Source organism: Rhipicephalus microplus, chromosome 2 (genome assembly GCF_043290135.1).
Source record: "Rhipicephalus microplus isolate Deutch F79 chromosome 2, USDA_Rmic, whole genome shotgun sequence".
Lineage (NCBI taxonomy): Eukaryota > Metazoa > Arthropoda > Arachnida > Ixodida > Ixodidae > Rhipicephalus > Rhipicephalus microplus.
This window is the reverse complement of record NC_134701.1, coordinates 245552006-245569256: the sequence shown is the minus strand read 5'-3', so window position 1 is coordinate 245569256 and position 17251 is coordinate 245552006. Positions and strand designations below refer to the sequence as shown.

Below are 17251 nucleotides of genomic sequence, written 5' to 3'. Positions count from 1 at the left end.
CTTCCTTTTATTTTGTTTTCTTTACTTTTTTTCAATATACTTGTAAACTAATGCAGAGTTTTATATTTTCATTTCTCGAGAACAGATGCCAACACATTCTTTTTCTGACAGCTTCCTTATGGCATTCAACTCGGAGCACGGAGTGACAGCTGAACCCACCTGTCAGAGGCAGGGAAACAAAGGCGGCTGTTGTTTCAAAGCCAACCTTTGTCTACGCACATTGGAGACAACTTGAAAGCAGTCGGGTATTTCTTCTTTTTGCGATTTGTAGCATTCTATTCTACATGTAGAGACAACCTTTGGCGAGTTATCGAAAAAAAAACGCGATTAATATGTCTTGCCCGCTGGGACTGTTCTTTTGAGACACAACTCTTCCTTGTAAATCGCAAACGTGCGTTTAGATATGAACTTCGTTCTGCTTTCAACCAAATTTATTTTGTACGTGAGATAAAGCATGACTGCACAAAATAAAGAGCGCTTCAGCACCTTGATTCGGCTCTTGATGAGGCAATGATTACGCTAATATTCAATAACTTCTGCATCCTTACATGCCCCAACCACGGTATGATTTTGAGGCACAAGGAGGAATGTCTGTCAGAGAACAGAAGCTACTATAATAGCCGGCACCGCATGTTGCAATCCATCTCTCCTGAAGTACATTTGCAACTAAAATAAGTGCATTGAACAAACGCAAAAGTTTGAAGTTTCAACTAAATTACCTTTCTTTCTCTCTCTTTCTCTCTCTTTCTCTCTCTCTCTCTCTCTCTCTCTCTCTTTGGCTAGGAGCACTCAGTACCCGCGGTGTTGCTATCAACTCTTTCTTACCTTTCCTGGAAAAGTCGCTTTGATTATCCGTTGGTGTTCGGACGAGGTCGAACTGGTTCAATTTCATATCGGATGCAATCACCACACGACGTTTGGGATTCCAGCGAAACATCACCTCTTTTGCAGGGTACCCAGCTATTGTGAAAGAAATGTTCACGATGACTAGAGTATGGAAAATGAAAAATACTTTCAAAGAACTTCCAAACGACGAAAACAAGCGGTAGCTACTTTCTGTCGTAAATCAAATATTGCAGTATCCCGATTAAGATGTTGAAATATTCTGAGCACTTCGTTAAAGAAAAAGAGAGGTTTACTAAGAGCAAAGCTCAGAGGTTGGCCTGAATCAAATTTCAGTCCTGCTATTCCGCTTTAGGAAAGAAGAAGGGTTGGCAAAAAGTGGAGAGAGAAGGAGTTGATAAGCAATGTATAGGCACTATTAAAACCATGACAAAATTGTGTTATAGGCGCCGCATTGTATTATTGTTGAAAAGATTATACTGTTTACTTTCTTCGTCGTTAACACGATCGCTACTTTTTTTAGGACACTCATGTCTCACAAATATCATCCTTTAAAAGTAAAACTGTGTCGACTAAGCCAGCTTACATCTCGTTATTCCAGCTTGACTTTTTTTTTTTGAAGTTTATTCAGACAGTCATGGTCTGGGATGAAGGGGCTAAAGGCAGATGCAACTGCCTGACAAAGGCCCCCCTACCCATACATTGCTCAGGGGTGGAAAGCCGCGGTACATGCGCAAATACAGGTAACAAGAAAAGGCAAAAAACAAAACAAAAAAGAACAGGCGCACAGGCGATCAAAACACAATAGGTAGAATAGTTGCCTCCGGTACACACTAATGATGCGTGACATGAAAATGTTTATACAAGCCCTGATGATGATCAATGTTACAAAACAGTATAGAACAAAATAGGAAAAAATCAAAAGACAGCAAATGCACAATATAAAGAGAAGATTAGGAGCTAAACAAGGGGTAATCTTTAACTTTTTTCCGTAGGCTGTATGTCGAACAGTTGTCTTGGATCATATTGGCGATTTCTCGATTATTATTCAGAAAATGTGGCATTAAATAGGCTAGTGTTTGAGTACCATATCTAGTCCGGAACACAGATGTTCTGAGTCTATTTTGCCTTAGGTTATATTGTGAATGTACAGATAACGATGATGAGGACAGGATTTGGGGGTCATGCAGAATTTACCTATGTGTATGCATAGCAAGTCTTAGTTGGAATAGCTGATCTATTCTGAGTATATTAAGGTTTGAAAAGGATGGCGCTGTGTGGTCATTTCGCTTAAGATTTTCAATGTAACGGACAGCTCTTTTTGTAAAATTAATAATCTATCAAAATTTGTTTGAGTAGTGGTACCCCAGATTAGGAGACAGTATTGCAAATGAGAGTGAACGAGGGCATGATAAAACTGCAGTTTCAACCATTTAGACACCAAGGAGCTAACTTTATACAGTGTTGAAATTGATCTGCACATATTTGCATGAATCTTGTTTACGTGAGGTGTCCAGCTCATATTCTCTTCAAAAACGACACCTAGAAATTTATAACTAGGAATCTGTTCAATAGCGCAGTTTTGAAATATTATACAGGCATTATGATCGTCAGGCTTATTACGGCTCTTGAAAATAATATATTTAGTTTTTTTACGTTAAGTTGAAGTTGGTTTAGATGCAGCCAGTGTGAAAGTTCAGTTAGCCATCTATTAGCTACATTTTGAAGTTCAAGTAGATGTTTACCTGAAAAAAAAGTACTCGTGTCGTCTGCATAGAGTATTATGTCAGGAGTTCGCGGTATGTTCACAATATCATTTATGTAAAGGAAAAAGAATAAAGGTCCCAGAATGGAACCTTGCGGAACGCCATAGTTTATTGGCTGAGATTGAGAAGAGTAGCCAATTAGACTAGTGAATTGTACCCTGTCAGATAAGTAACTGCGGATCAAATTTAATGCGATACCTCTAATACCGTTGTAAGGGAGTTTGTGAAACAAAATTAAATGCTTTATGGAATCAAACGCCTTTCTGAAGTCTAAAAATATTGCAAGAATATATTGCTTATGATCCATGTTAATAAGTAATTTTTTTAATATCCAAGAGTGCAACTTCAGTTGATTTCTTTTCACGGAACCCGAACTGTTGCCTTGCAAGCATTTGATGGTCCCCAAGAAACTTAATTAGTCGTGATTTTAATGTATATTCTAAAACTTTGGAAAATAAAGGTAGCACGGAAATAGGCCGGTAGTTATTCAAGTCGTCGTGAGAGCCACCTTTGTGGATGACTACCACCTCAGCTATCTTCATGCCACCAGGAAAAATACCAGTGGCAAAAGCTTGATTGCAGATATGCTGCAGTGGGCCACACAGTAATTCGGAGACATGTTTAATTGTTTCTATCTTAAGGTCATCGTAACCAGCGGCAGTATTTTTATTTAAAGACTTTAGGTACGTAAGTATTTCTAATTGACTACAAGGAGTCAAGAAAATAGAGCTCGCAGAGAAAGAAGAAATGTATTTTTGGCAGTCGTTTGCTGCGTCCCTTGTCTGAGCTGCTGCACCTGAGGTTAAGAAATGATTTTTAAATTTATCCGCCAGACGAGCTTCTCTAAACTCAACACCGTCAATTGTTAATGCTGAAGGAAGAGAACCTTTTGTTGTTCCTATGAGTGTACGTACCGAGTTCCATGCTTTGCTTAGATTGAAAGAGACCTCTGCAAATCGAGCCTGATAATACTGAATACAGGCTCTCTTAAAATCAGAGTTTAATTTGTTGCGAACTTTTTTATATTCATGTAATATAGATATGTCTCTTATCCTAATGACGTTATGCTATATTTTATCTCGTTCTCTGATTCTGTTGTAAAGACCTCTGTTAATCCATGGTTTTCTAGACTTTCCATGCTTTTTATAGTATTGTAGTGGGAAGGCAGCATCATAACAGCGCTTTACATGTTGCAGGAACAGATCATACAATATATTAGGGTTTTGCTCACTGTAGACAATCTCGCAGTCGATACTCTCAATACTAGCATGAAATTCTGACAAGGCATTGGTATTGAAAAAGCGATATGAAACAGGAGCACCGTTAACACTATTTTTTTCTTTCTTAGCTGCAGGAAAAAAAACATAATATGGACAAGTGATCGCTCAGATTAGTTATTAGCACACCAGCACTGACGTCGTTTCTATCATAATTACTTATACATAGGTCTAGCATAGTTTCACTTTCTGCTGTTATTCTAGTAGGCAAAGTTATAATATTCCTACACGAAAATGATTCGATTACACTTAAAAATTGTCTACATTGTGGAGTAAGAAGTAACAAATTAATATTAATATCACCGACAAGCACAATATGCAAATTTCTTAAGGACGCATATTCAAGCATCGAAGTTATAAAACACAGAAATTATTGAATATCCCCTGATGGGGGCCGATAAACTGTGACAATCAGGGACGTTACACATTGAACGGCAATGGATTCATAATGTGCGCTGACACAACAAAATTCGGGAAGCGCGGCATATGAAACATCTTTTTGTATATATAGCGACACACCACCACCCCTACAATTCGGTCTATGCACGCTTTCATGCTTGTATCCTTCGATGAACACTACATCGGACGTGCAAGAGTACCAAGTCTCAGTGAAGGCCAAAAAATCGAACGTATGATCTAAAGAATCAAACAGCACATCAGTTTGCTTCTTTCTCATACTAGGTATGCTTAAATGAAAGATCGACATTCTGTCCGGCTCCTTAAAAGAAGGGCCCTGCACAATTGATTTAAAAGTTTGAGCGTCATGATATATGGCTTCATAGAAGATAGCCATTGAGGGGGATAACTGAAAATTGAAGTAACGTAAGTGATAGAAGACACACTTCAACGAATCTTATCTAGGTCGCTTTCGCTGTTTATGCGCAATGCTCGATTACCAGGCACCTTGCGTACAAACAATTTGCCGGATTTTTGCCACGCGAACTGATAATGGTATTCCTCTGCCTTCACCTTCATTAGCCAGAGAAGTTTCTCTTTCTGTGGCGTCAGATTGTCAAGGAAATACACGTTATGGCTAGCAGTTTTTTACTTACTTCCAACAGGTTAAACAGGCTTTTTCTAACAGGCTTTTTACTTACTTCTAACATGCCTTACTTCTCACAGGCTAAATACCTAACATTCAGAAATTGCGACAATGCAGTCGTGGAACCACGTTGTAAAAAATTGATGGTCAAGTAATAAAATTCGTCAAGTAACATAATATACTCACAGCTTCCAATCCGAAGAGGACAGCGTTGCGTATCCATGGGAAATTTTTCCAAATTCATAGGACAGCTCGCACTCACAGTCAGCCTTAAAATGATACAGTTCAAAAACACAATGTTTAAAACACTTAGCTTCTTTTTTTTATCTATACGCAATCAGCCTTACACAAAATGTGGACGAAGGGACAGCATATAGACGTCAAAAGAAAATGAAGGCAGGCTAATTTAAAAAAGGTCATCTAGTGGTACGCGCACATGGTTTCGAAAAAGTCAACGAAGAAACTCAACAGTTATAAAAAAGATAACAAATCCAGGCTCAAAAGGTGATAATTGTATAGGGGCTGGAGGTTACATTCTGCATTTTCTTCTCTATACAATACCGGCTTTTTTATGAAACTGCGTGAAAACTCTTGTCACTACGACGAATTTGCAAATGATGCCAAGTGCCGTTCTTTATGGGCCGAGACATTTCATTTATCTGGGGGGAAAATATACATGACTGCATTAGGACGGAGAGAGCTGTATGGTTGCCAGAAAAATGACTGTCACTCATTCCGTTTTGCCCCGCCGAGTACAAGCTGACGCCAGATATGAAAACTATGCGTAGCCATGTGTCGTGGTAGGAGATATACGACTACATTTTGTCGTCGAGCATTTGCTGACAATGAGGACGAGAGGTAGCAGTTCTTCAATGAATTGTGCAACTATAATGGCGTTGATGGATCATTATACTTTGTCTTTTCGAAGCCAAGCGATGAATTGCTACCACTTTTCGAGGCGTTTGTAAAAATGTAAGCCCCTACAAAAAAGACGCATGCACTTACATATCCACGAGCACTTACTTACATACTTATGTGTTTACTTTGTGGCAAAGAAAAAAGGAGGATAGGAAGGACACCCACTTTTGCAATATCAAAGCGTCTCTCTGCAAACCAAACCATTAGGCATTTAGGCTTTGAACGTAGTTAGAGCCAGTTTGAAAAACCATTCTTTCCTTAACCGTTTATTTCTTCTCCTTTATTTCACATCCTTCGATTAAGTCTCTCAATGCTTAATTCTCGCCCAGCAATGCCGATTCATGCTGCAAGCCAACCCGAACTTGCTAAAAAGCTTAAGGAAGCTTGCTCTTGTAACGTAGTTCTTTTTTGAGACTTTAACCATTCAGGCGCGTTGCATATGAGTGAACGTAGGCCTCCACACGTTTCTCCTAAATAAAGTAATATTCCTATTTTCCCACAGCTTTATAGAGACACTTAGCCGAAAAGTTCTCCCCACGCTAAGTACGGAAAACATCAATTACTTTCAACAATATAGAAAGCTTTCCCTGGTTTTTCAACTATCGTTGAAGGTTATACTATCTATCTATCTATCTATCTATCTATCTATCTATCTATCTATCTATCGATCGATCGATCGATCGATCGATCAAGCTATCTATCTGTCCTTGTCTGTCTGTCTGTCTGTCTGTCTGTCTGTCTGTCTGTCTGTCTGTCTGTCTGTCTGTCTGTCTGTCTGTCTGTCTGCCTACCTACCTACCTACCTACCTACCTACCTACCTACCTACCTACCTACCTACCTACCTACCTACCTACCTACCACGATGGTATATACCTTGACGAATACAGCACAGTGCCGTCCTGGGCCAAGCGAACAAACTTGTTGGGTTGAGTGATTGTGTGCAGGTAGGAGTGCTTTCCGTTCAAGAACGACGTGTCCGGTCGCCATATTTTCTGCAGCATGGATATGGACAGGGTCATAGACGGCATAGATCCGCGAAAAGCAAGTCGGCGGTCCATCCAGCTTTGCCGGAAATAACAATCCATAGAGTACGTCTGGAATGAAGCCGTAGTAAAACAGTCAACTTGAGTTAAAAGAGTGCCGACATAAATTGATGGCATTTTCGTACTGTGGCTCTCAATGCTAATGCGTCTCAGAGCACGTTGGATATATTTTCAATGCCACTACAAAAAAAAAACACTTTCGTTATTGATATCGAGGAGGAGGCACCATAGGAACGTGCAAACACAATGAGACGCTGGTCTAAGTCACGTGGCCACGCCACAGCAACACTCGACGTGCTAGCAGCAGCTCTGTCTTCTGCTGTCAGTTGCACGTGGTGCACGTTAATTAACAATGAATATCGAATTGCCGTCCATCAACACCGACAGTTATTTTGGCCGCATCAACAACTCAGGGCTCGCAAACCCTGCGAACTGTGTTCCCTCGTCATGACAATGTGCATTGTAGTGGGGTGTGCTTGCGAATGCTGAGCGATGAGAACCATCAAATCAAGTTCCAATATTTTATACTTGTATCCTGATTCCGGTGTGTGGAAACCCTTAGTAGTGAATGCCAAGAAAAAAAGGAATGTTCATTTTGCGATGCTTCAAAATATTGTCAGTAGTTCTTTAAAAATTATGTCAAGAGCTATGCCTGAAACTTGAGCTCGAATCTCAACGCAGCAAGTTTCAACGGTATGCCCGTTAGCTAACTGTCAATGAGGTCTGTTCAAACGCATGAAATGCTGCACAAAGCTAACTAGTTTTTTGCTGCTGACCTCATATAAAGCTGTTGTGTATTTTGGACTTCTACTGAAAATTTATTCGTCGCTTGATTAGCTACAATATTCTTGAAGGTTTTTTTTATTTTGTCAGCTTGAAGCAAGCTTCAACAACGCTCAGTCTAAAGTCTTAAAGGAATACATAAACTTGTTTGGAGCCTCTTACGTTACGACCTTTAAAAAACGTATTAATACATCGTACTTGGTCCATTGATTTCAAGCATGCTTGCTGAACATTAAAAAAAAATCATGATCTTTTTGCCTGTGTTATTATTTTTGTAATTGACCAAGAAACTTTGTCAAAGCGCATCTCACCATATCAACTTCCGACACTGGTCCCATGCTTCGTACTTCAATGTCAATATACACATCCGTTGGCCTGTCTAAAAAAGAAAAACAATGAAACGCACACTCAAGCAACCGTCAAGTATTATGACTACATCACTTAAAACATCAATTTAGGCTCTTCAAGCTTAAATCGTTCTTATCGATGTAATTGTTTATTGAAATATTGAGCACGAATTTCTAGTCTTCCCTCCCATTACCTTGAACGAAATTGTAGTTTAGGTGGAAGTGACTAACAATAGTCGAACAAGAAGCATCCCGGGAGTCAGAGATGCCACAAAGAGACTTACCTTCGTTAAAAATATCTTTCCAAGTCACTGAACGAAATTCTTGAAAACTCCCCTAAAACATTCAGTTGTCACTGTTTGTGGTGTTGTGATTGTAGGCGAGTCAACAACTATTTTTATGCGGTGTCGTAATAGCGGATTTTCCAGCATTTTATTATCGAATAGCGGCCCCCACTCACTTCGCTTTCCTTTGGCATAGGTTCTGTTTTTTGTTTGTTTGTTTTTAGGAAAGCTGCCTTTTAAAATAACAAAGTTACATAAGAACGAGAGGCTCGTCACACAAACAACTCGTGCATGCATAAAGTTTAAGATGGACCGGGGTACTGATCCTTTTATACACCCTTGTAAGTCTGGAGAGCTTCCGAGATGGTGACCGGTTGCTCTGAGATGACGAAGGCATGCTCCCTCTAGGCCCGGGCACGACCAGAGCAAGTGTGTCACGTCCACTGCATTTGTAGGAGCGTCACAAGAGGAGTACGCGGTTTCATACGTTGTGCGGTAGTGTAGCGGCCAGTGGGCAGTCACTGCCGACGTAAGAGCAACCCTAACTTGAAGTCTAAGAAGCGCCACCTCCTCTAAGCGAGTGTGCCCACTAGGGATGTGAGTGCTCGTGCGGTATCTCTCTCCCCTCTTTTAAGCTCGCATAGCTGCAAGCAGCCAAACAGGTGCTTTTTTGTGTGTGAGGGGTGTGGATGACATGACCAGAGGTGTATACGGCGTCGTCACGGCCAACGCGCAGAATACCCAAAGGCACGGAGAGGACAAGGTGTCGCTTTTTGGCATTTGCTGCACGCCCACGGCTCGTAACGTTACCTCGTTTGGTTCATCTATTGTTCCTCGTATTGTTTATTGTTACCTCGTATTGTTCATCTTAACGACATCCTGAACTCTATCCGCTTCTTTATTGAAATATAAAAATTGTGGGATGTGTTTTATGAATCCTGTGAAAGCATAATAGAGCTAATTATAAGTACATGCAACGTTTCGTGAAAGCAAGACGTTACATTCATCACGTCAAGAAGGCGAAAATGCGCACGCAAAAGAAGTGTTCCAAAACAAGTGACACCGACCACCTATATCCTTATTTAATATCTTCTGACGCATCAGTCTCAACATGCATCGCCCACCAACGCCTGCATTTTTTGTTTGTAAGGGTGGTACTTTTCCGCGCATTTTCTTAACATTTAGTACTTAAATGTGTTCTTGTGTCTCTGTAAGTGGGCAAACGTTTGTTTGAAGCAAGGCTGCGGCACCATGTATTTTTTATCGTAATCAAAGGTTGGCGTCTGACACTGTTATAAATTTGAGCATTGAGCTCTTTTATGCCAAAGCTTAATAACATGAGTTTGAAACAGAGCCCACCCAAAAATGTATTTAGCGATCCCTGTTTTTTTTATTGTAGTGTGAAAGTCACAGCTTTGCCGCAAATGCGAAGCAATGAACGTGATAGCAACAAATTGGAAGGTCCCACGCAGAATGGCAAGCAGATCGAAACGTTCCCCGTGTTTCTCACGCACAAATGAGGCACGAAACGTACTCACAGGTACCGATGAATGCAAATAAGCGTCTTAGTTGTTACGTTGCTGTGTCTGAAAAGCCTGCGCTTTTCGCAAACGGGGACTGCAATGATTTCAGTGACCTTTGTGCGCCCGGTAACTTCAACAGAATCGTTCCCGGTAAAGCCCAAGCCAGCCAAGACAATTCTCCCCTCCTCCCCACCGCGAGATAAGGGCACGCGAGAGATCGTCCACTTCTCTGCGCGGGCCAAACTACGTGTGAGAGATGAGAGCCACCGCGCGCTCATTGCGCCATATTGCTGATAATGCTGAAAACACGATAGTCCCCCCCCCCCTACCCCCCGAGATGCCCGCAAGCAGCGGTAAGTGGTAGATATAAATAGCTTGCCGTTTACACGTCGAAAGAGGTACCTCTCCGTGGCTCAGTGGTTAACGCCTCGCATTCACGACACGTAGATCCCATCGTTCGATTTCGCGCACCGGACTCTTTTTTCTGGATTCTTCTCTTTCTTGCGTTTTCTAATATATAAATGTATATACTTATACGGTGCATGACATCTCCGACGCCGGCGGCGAAATCCAGCCGAGAGCATGCATATAATAATTGCTATCGCAGTAAAAACTTAGCTGAGACAGACGTGGGTAAGCGAAAGTAGGGAAACTTATTCGACAACTGGCTGCAACCTTTTCTTCACGTGAGCAAACTGCCAGATTACAAGAAATCTCCGTCTACTGCGATTGTTCACACTTGCGACTACAATATTCCAGACCGCATACGTTTTGAGAGATATTAAGCTTCAGCGCACTGCTTACTCAATGACGCAAAAACCGCAAAGAATGAAGACGAAAGTGGAGGTTACCGGAGGCATTCCATAATCAGTGAGTCGGTGCCCTTTCTAGACTTCGACGTGATGACGTTCGTTCGGCAGCAGCTGTTCTCTAGATCAGCTTCCTTTTTTTTTTCCCGCGACCCTCCGAAGATGACGCTTATAATGTGTTGAATAAATAGGGAAAGCCCTTATTTTGGATGCCCGCCACGCCCACCACGATTTCGCCTAAACATAGATCCCCTCAGCACAGGGACAACGACCCGGAAACGGTCGGACTAAAAACTTTCAACCTTTCGATGCGCCGCACGTATTTCTCAACCAACGATGTTTCTTTAATGGCACTTTAATGCTAGACGTCTTGTCAACAGGACACCCTCCCCGCTTTTTTCCTTTCTCGTACATTTTACTTTTCACTCCCACTGCTGGTGAAAATTCTGAATATCCATCCAAGCGGTGAATTCCTTATTTTTTCGCATTTATCACTCGCTTTCTTCATTAATCTTTTCTGCTTTCGTCCCAAACGTTCTGGTGTATAGTTATCAGCACTGAACGACTAGCCCGGATTATCACATCACTGTTGAGGGTAATAATTTACGGCCAGACAAGCTTTTTTTTTTTTTTTGCGGGAAAATTCTTGCGCTGAAATGGCTAACGCCACCGGGGACGTCTCGACGCGCATGATATTTGTCAAGTAGAGAAATATGATGGGTTTTTTGGACTCCCCTCTGCACTGCCTGATACATCGCGCATAGTTTGTACCGCTGTTGTACCTTTAGTAACTGCGTAACTGCCATGGAAGACCTCCCACCACGGCAGTCCCGAGAAGCTGCCCCGAGAGACGCCACGTGGCCTCTAAGAATTGCTGGTGGGATGGCTAAATAAAGGAGAAGAACCACACGCGCGTGAGTTTTGCTCAAATGCTGCTGGTTTCGAGCACAAGTAACAAGCAGCTCTAAATCCCAGAAATGAAGGTTGATTTCTTCATAATTCGAAGAAAGCAAACAACACCCCTAATTGTCAAAAAGGCAAAGATTTATAGCACACGAACCAGATCTTATGGGAACGCAAGCCTACAAGCTTTACTGATGCTGCTCCATAAAAGTGATGTAAAGGCGTAGTGGAGTCTTCTTGCCATATTATTTGCTGTCGCTGTTCACTAGGCACATTGCCCATGCCTTCTGCGTCTTAGCCTTGTTTGCGCGCAACTATTTTTTTTTCTTTTCAAGTGCACCAGCCCGAGGGTGGAGAAAGCACACATAGAGTGGACATTTAATTTCATTGAGCCCTCAGGACGGAAGGATATTAGAAAGTTGTCACAATAGAATACGAAAAGAAAATTAACACTTCAACGTTCAAGCGAGAAATGCTGACAAATCAATGGGGGGGGGGGGGGGGGACACAAAAACTAAAACAGCTATTGTTTGAATCCTCCAATATAAGGCACAGTAAATGAAAGCAAAAGCATGGTGTAACACCAACACTTTAATCAAAGAAAACCGACAGAATCTGAATGTCATACTTTATAGCTGTGATCAATGTGTGATGGGGCACACTGTCATAGATAGACAAACTGCGGCCCGCGGGGAATAATTATAGAGCCCACCGCTTGACGCAATTCCGCCTCCCTCACCCCCCCACCCTTTTTTTTTCTTTTGTCACTTCCTATACTTCGGCATGACAATTTGTCTTGAAGTAACATTTTCGCACGTATACCCTAGGTGGGATTGCAACTTTATGCCATGGTGGTCTAGTGTTTATGGACCTCGACTGCTGGCCCGCAAGTCGCAGGATCGAATACCAGCCACGGCGGCCGCATTTTCTATGGAGGCGGAAATGCTCAAAGACAATGTGCTTAGATATAGGTGCTCATTAAGAAACCCCAGGTCATCAAAATACCAAGAGTGCCCCACTACGGTGTGTTTCACAATTATATGGTGGTTTTGGGATGTTAAACCCCATCAATTATTATTAGCTCTGTGTCAGTCGTGCTGAAGATGAGCATTATTTCTCATCCAGTTTCGTAAACTATTGTCAATTATCCGAACTTTAGCGCTTTGCCTGCAAAGCCCCCCTTCACGCTTTACCATCCAACATATCGCTGTGTCGGCTTGATGCAACCTGGCCCATCCCCCTCAAAGGGCAGCGGGCAACGTTTGGCTATCTGTTTACTACCTACATTAGTACACAGTAACTGCAACCATTACTAACTTTCTTGCCTCGTTACTACCTTTTTGCTACACGCTTGGTGGCTGTCTTATCTAAAATAGTAAATCATACATATTGTAATAATTTTCAGGAGGAATCCTCTCAACGTATCATCTTTAAACGAAAAAAATGACGCAGAATATTTGCATAAATTAAGCAAAAAAACGTTTATTTTAAATTCTGCAACAGAGATAAGCACACATCATCTTACTACAGTCAAATCAAAGAAGTACAAGTTAATGAACAGCAAGCAAGTGCTACACGTGTTGCAACAAACAATTACAACAAACTTAGTAAATTACAACAAACTAACCACACAAACGGATCAAGATTAACCAGATAATCAAAATTAATCTAGGGTCCTTCATTACAGCGTGCCTCACAATAATATTGTGGTTTTGGCACGTAAAGCCCCAAAACAATTATTACCTTTTAACCGCCTTTTTTATTACCTTTTAAACATTCAAATGCACTGAGACCACGTCAATGGCTTCGGTATACCTTGATTTGGCCGCAGCACGTAATGCTTTTATGCCCTTTTAATGAATTGATATAACATATCAATTTTTTAAGTACGATTGATTTAGAGTCTTGTGCTATGTCCCCGAACCACGTAACCAGGTAGTATGGTACAGTGCTCTAGGCTCACGTTTTTTTATAATTCATCCTGAAACGCATGTGTTCACCTGTGCTAGACATGTATCTTCAAAGAAGGGGCTATATATACTCCGGTAGTCGCTTATTTAGAACTGTAGTGTAGCGAACTTGTTAAGTGTATCTATTCTTCGCGTTCATGACACACTACGTAAGATTACCTCAAGTTGTTTAGTAATGAGACCATAATTGACCAGTACAACAATGACGAAATAACGTGGTGAAACGAACACGGTAGTATAGATTCGAACTTTCTTTCTTAAGACCTTTAAAAGTTACTACCTATGGTTGGTAGCGGCTAGGGTAGTTAACAGTCACTAAATGCTGGTAGTAACCGCAAAGGTAGCACCACTGTTGCCACTCTCGCTGTTACTAACTGCACTTACTAGAAGAGTTGTAACATATGTGACAAAACATTACTTCCCTATAGTTAGCAAGTACTACTACCTGTTTTTGTTGAATATGTACTTTTTTTAAAGTTGCGTTAGTTCTATTGTTGCGTTAACGTATCATTGTCAGCACATTGAGGCGTATAGACGGTTTCAAGGTTACAAGCGTTGTACCCAAAAAAACTTCCGGTCACCTCATTTACCAGCTCCTAACTTCGAAACTGAAAGCATGTTCTTAAGTTTTTTCAACGGTAGTGAAAGTCCTTTTTTTTACATTTTCAGACAAAAGGAACGTACGTAAAGTTCGAAGGAATATCTTACCATTTTTGTGTAGCTCAAAAGAACACTTATTTGAATATACTTTGCCAAATAAAGTAAAGAAAGAAGAGAAAATGAGCGGGCTATTTCTTGAAATTCTTCTTGCCCACCGATGCTATTAAGGCACATCGGTGGGCGAAACCAGATGTCTTCAAAGATCTATCCCATAGTACAGTACAAAGTACTGTAAATTGATAAACATTTTTTCTAAACACATACCTCTACAGCGGCCTCCTTCAAGATCATGCGTACTAGACCTTCTAATTAGTATACATGTTACCTACGTTGCCGCAATTTTCCTTTTCATATTGACAAAGAAATCTTTGACCAAGACAACAATTTCCACGTCGCTCACGAACGTTCAATTGTCCAGCCCTTCCCGCTTATCTCGGAGCAAAAATTATAGAGGTAATCATGTCGCACGCGTTACTTCCACCAGTAAACAACAGGGTTCCTTTCGTCACATGTTTGTTGTGATAGCTTATTGGTCACAGTTCAAAAACTGAAATCATTAAAACGCAGTAAACAGGTGTTAAATTTTTAAGAGTTTGCGTGTTGCCTGCGCGATTTAGTAGCACTCTTGCAAACAAAAACTCACCGACTCTTCCAGGTCTGACGTGATGGTTGTAACCTTGCAAAAGGCTGTCCAGCAGTAACGACACGTTCTTGTTGTTCTGTTTATTGGACCTGCCAATGTTGTAGCCCCTAAGACGAAAAAAGATGCATCCATCTGGCATCATTATTTCCGTTCTATCTGAGCACGTTCATCGAACTATCTCTACCCTCCCCTCCTACCTCTCCCAACACAGGTTCAACAAAACTTGAAGTATACGTAACGATGCGGGCCACAAAAAAAGTTTACAATTATACAACCAGAAAACAACGACTGTGCAAAGAGACAAGTACCACAAGAAATCTGATGTTTCATAGCGCACTAAAAATACGGGCTCAGATGGATGTCACACATACACACACACAGGCGCTACTTTGCAAAATTGTTGCAAGTAAGCGCCTGTTACGTCTTTTTCCATCCATGCTTTTTCGTGCGCCATAAAACTTCAGTATGACATACCAACACGCCCAAAATGTTACATCATAAGCAAGCACATTTATACTACAATGCAACACGCATAAACCCTTGTAAGCATTCCTTAATTAGTATTGCAACATCTTTATCGCACCCCCCCCCCCTTTTTCTTTCCCATCCGACGTGTAGAGTAGCCAACCAAGCCAGAACGTGGTTAACCTCCCTGATTTTTATCTTTGTTTCTTTTTTACTGTCTTTGTCTCTCTCGTTCGCTCATGGATGGCTGGAAAACACTTTATTGAAAGTCCGGTGATGTTTACTCAGAAGTTTATTGTAACACATCACTTAGCAGTTGGCGGCCGTATTATCAGTATTTCGTCGCCGTTTTGGCGCCGTCAATTCTTACGCAATTTCGTAAATAAATATTATCAAATTTCCACTCAAACATTCCGGCTATCTCAGAAATTTTGTTTCCAACGAAGAGCTGGTGGAAGACAGAAAAAATACTATGCCATTTTTCAATTTTTCCGTCAGTGTCACCTGGTGCCGCTCAGCTTTCGCGTTCGGAGTTCCTCACCCAAGGTCCCCAAAAATGCATGGTGCGCACAAAGGCAACACTGTTTTGTGCTTCCAGCAAACCGTCGTATCGGCATCTTTTAAAGTAATACGAAAGCACTACTGGGCAGCCACTGTGATACCTACAGAGCGGTACATAAGATGCTCCATACGCGCCACTTAGTAGGGAGCATTCAAAGCAAGTAGTTCTACTGTGCGTAATAAACCCCATGTTCTTTGTTGGCTACCTCAAGTACAACTGGGCTGTCTTTCTTCCCTATCTGCAACTGTTGAAAACAAATGAGCCATTTAGCTTTTGCCAAACGCTTCTTCTCTTAAAGCAGCGCATTTCCGCTACTTTTTAATTAATTAGGAACGGCTTGCCTGTACGCGTCCGCACGGACGAAAATCCTTCTCACACGCACCCTCTCTTTTGCTCTTCAAGGTCTTGCTCTGCCTATTATTTAAGTTGACTGTGCTTAGCTGTCAAGTACCACCTAAAGCGACCTTGCGAACTACGCATATAGGGGGCACCTCACATTGTGAAGCTCATCACCGAAGGCAGTAAAGTTGTTGTGAAAAAGAGCGGGACCAGCTGTGGGGCCCAGTGCAGCATGCCAAAACAGACTTGCCAAGCAAGTCAGCATCAAGAAGGGATCGCCACCTGAAAGGAATGAAAAAAAAAACAAATCAAAACGAGGCGTAAAGAGGCTGACACCAATAGCTTAAGTCAAATCTGATCGAATAAGTTCATCCAATGGTCCAGCTGGCACATGAGATTCACTGAAAAATAGCTGATTGTCATAAGAAGGCTGAGATTTCTTAGAAACTCATCGTATCTTTGTTGGCGCGAACCACTGAGGTAATTTATTGATAACCGATTCATTGCTTCATTGCTGTATAATCAAACATTAACGTTTGATTTGAAGGCGTCTCTTTTTTTTTCACAACGAAAGCTGTTATGAGATCACAACTCGGGTTACGCGCAGTTGTCCACCGCCGGCGCCTAGCACCAATGACACAGTGGGACTCGAACCCGGGTCCACTTTGTGCCAGCCCAGTATTTTACCACTGAGTTACAATGGTGCTTGTAACTTGTTTTCAAACTTTTCTTAGGCAGCCTTGACCTAGCACCAATGACACAGTGGGGCTCCCCAACCCGGGTCCGCTGGGTGCCAGCCCAGTATTCTAACACTGAGCTACACCTGTGCTTGTGACTTGCTGTCAAACTTGCCTTAGGCAGGCTTGATGTCATGAATGAAATCGTGTTAATACGACTTATAAAGTGTTTTAAAACAGCGAAAGAACAAGCAGTCGTCGCACAATGCAAATAGTGCAACGAGTGGGCCATCCAATGCTCCAATCCATCACAAAAGCTTGTTCTTGTTCCCCTCTTCACTGTGGCGCATCCCCACTTCAGCCATAATTCCTCATTGTCGTGAGCCACTGCATGAA

General features: G+C 41.6%; 1 protein-coding gene across 1 annotated transcript in view; it reads right to left on the bottom strand.

Annotated features, from left to right (window-relative positions):
- The window catches only part of LOC119169317 (gamma-aminobutyric acid receptor alpha-like), a 31435-nt gene extending 14998 nt beyond the window's left edge, over nt 1–16437 (bottom strand). The window contains exons 1-6 of the mRNA XM_037420429.2: nt 16336–16437; nt 14813–14919; nt 7985–8052; nt 6721–6941; nt 5115–5197; nt 826–960 (exon numbers count right to left, since the gene is read on the bottom strand). Coding sequence (XP_037276326.2) covers nt 826–960; nt 5115–5197; nt 6721–6941; nt 7985–8052; nt 14813–14919; nt 16336–16412 — 691 coding nt within the window. The 5' untranslated portion in view covers nt 16413–16437. The remainder of the gene's footprint in view (nt 1–825; nt 961–5114; nt 5198–6720; nt 6942–7984; nt 8053–14812; nt 14920–16335) is intronic.
- Nucleotides 16438–17251: the final 814 nt, after the last annotated feature.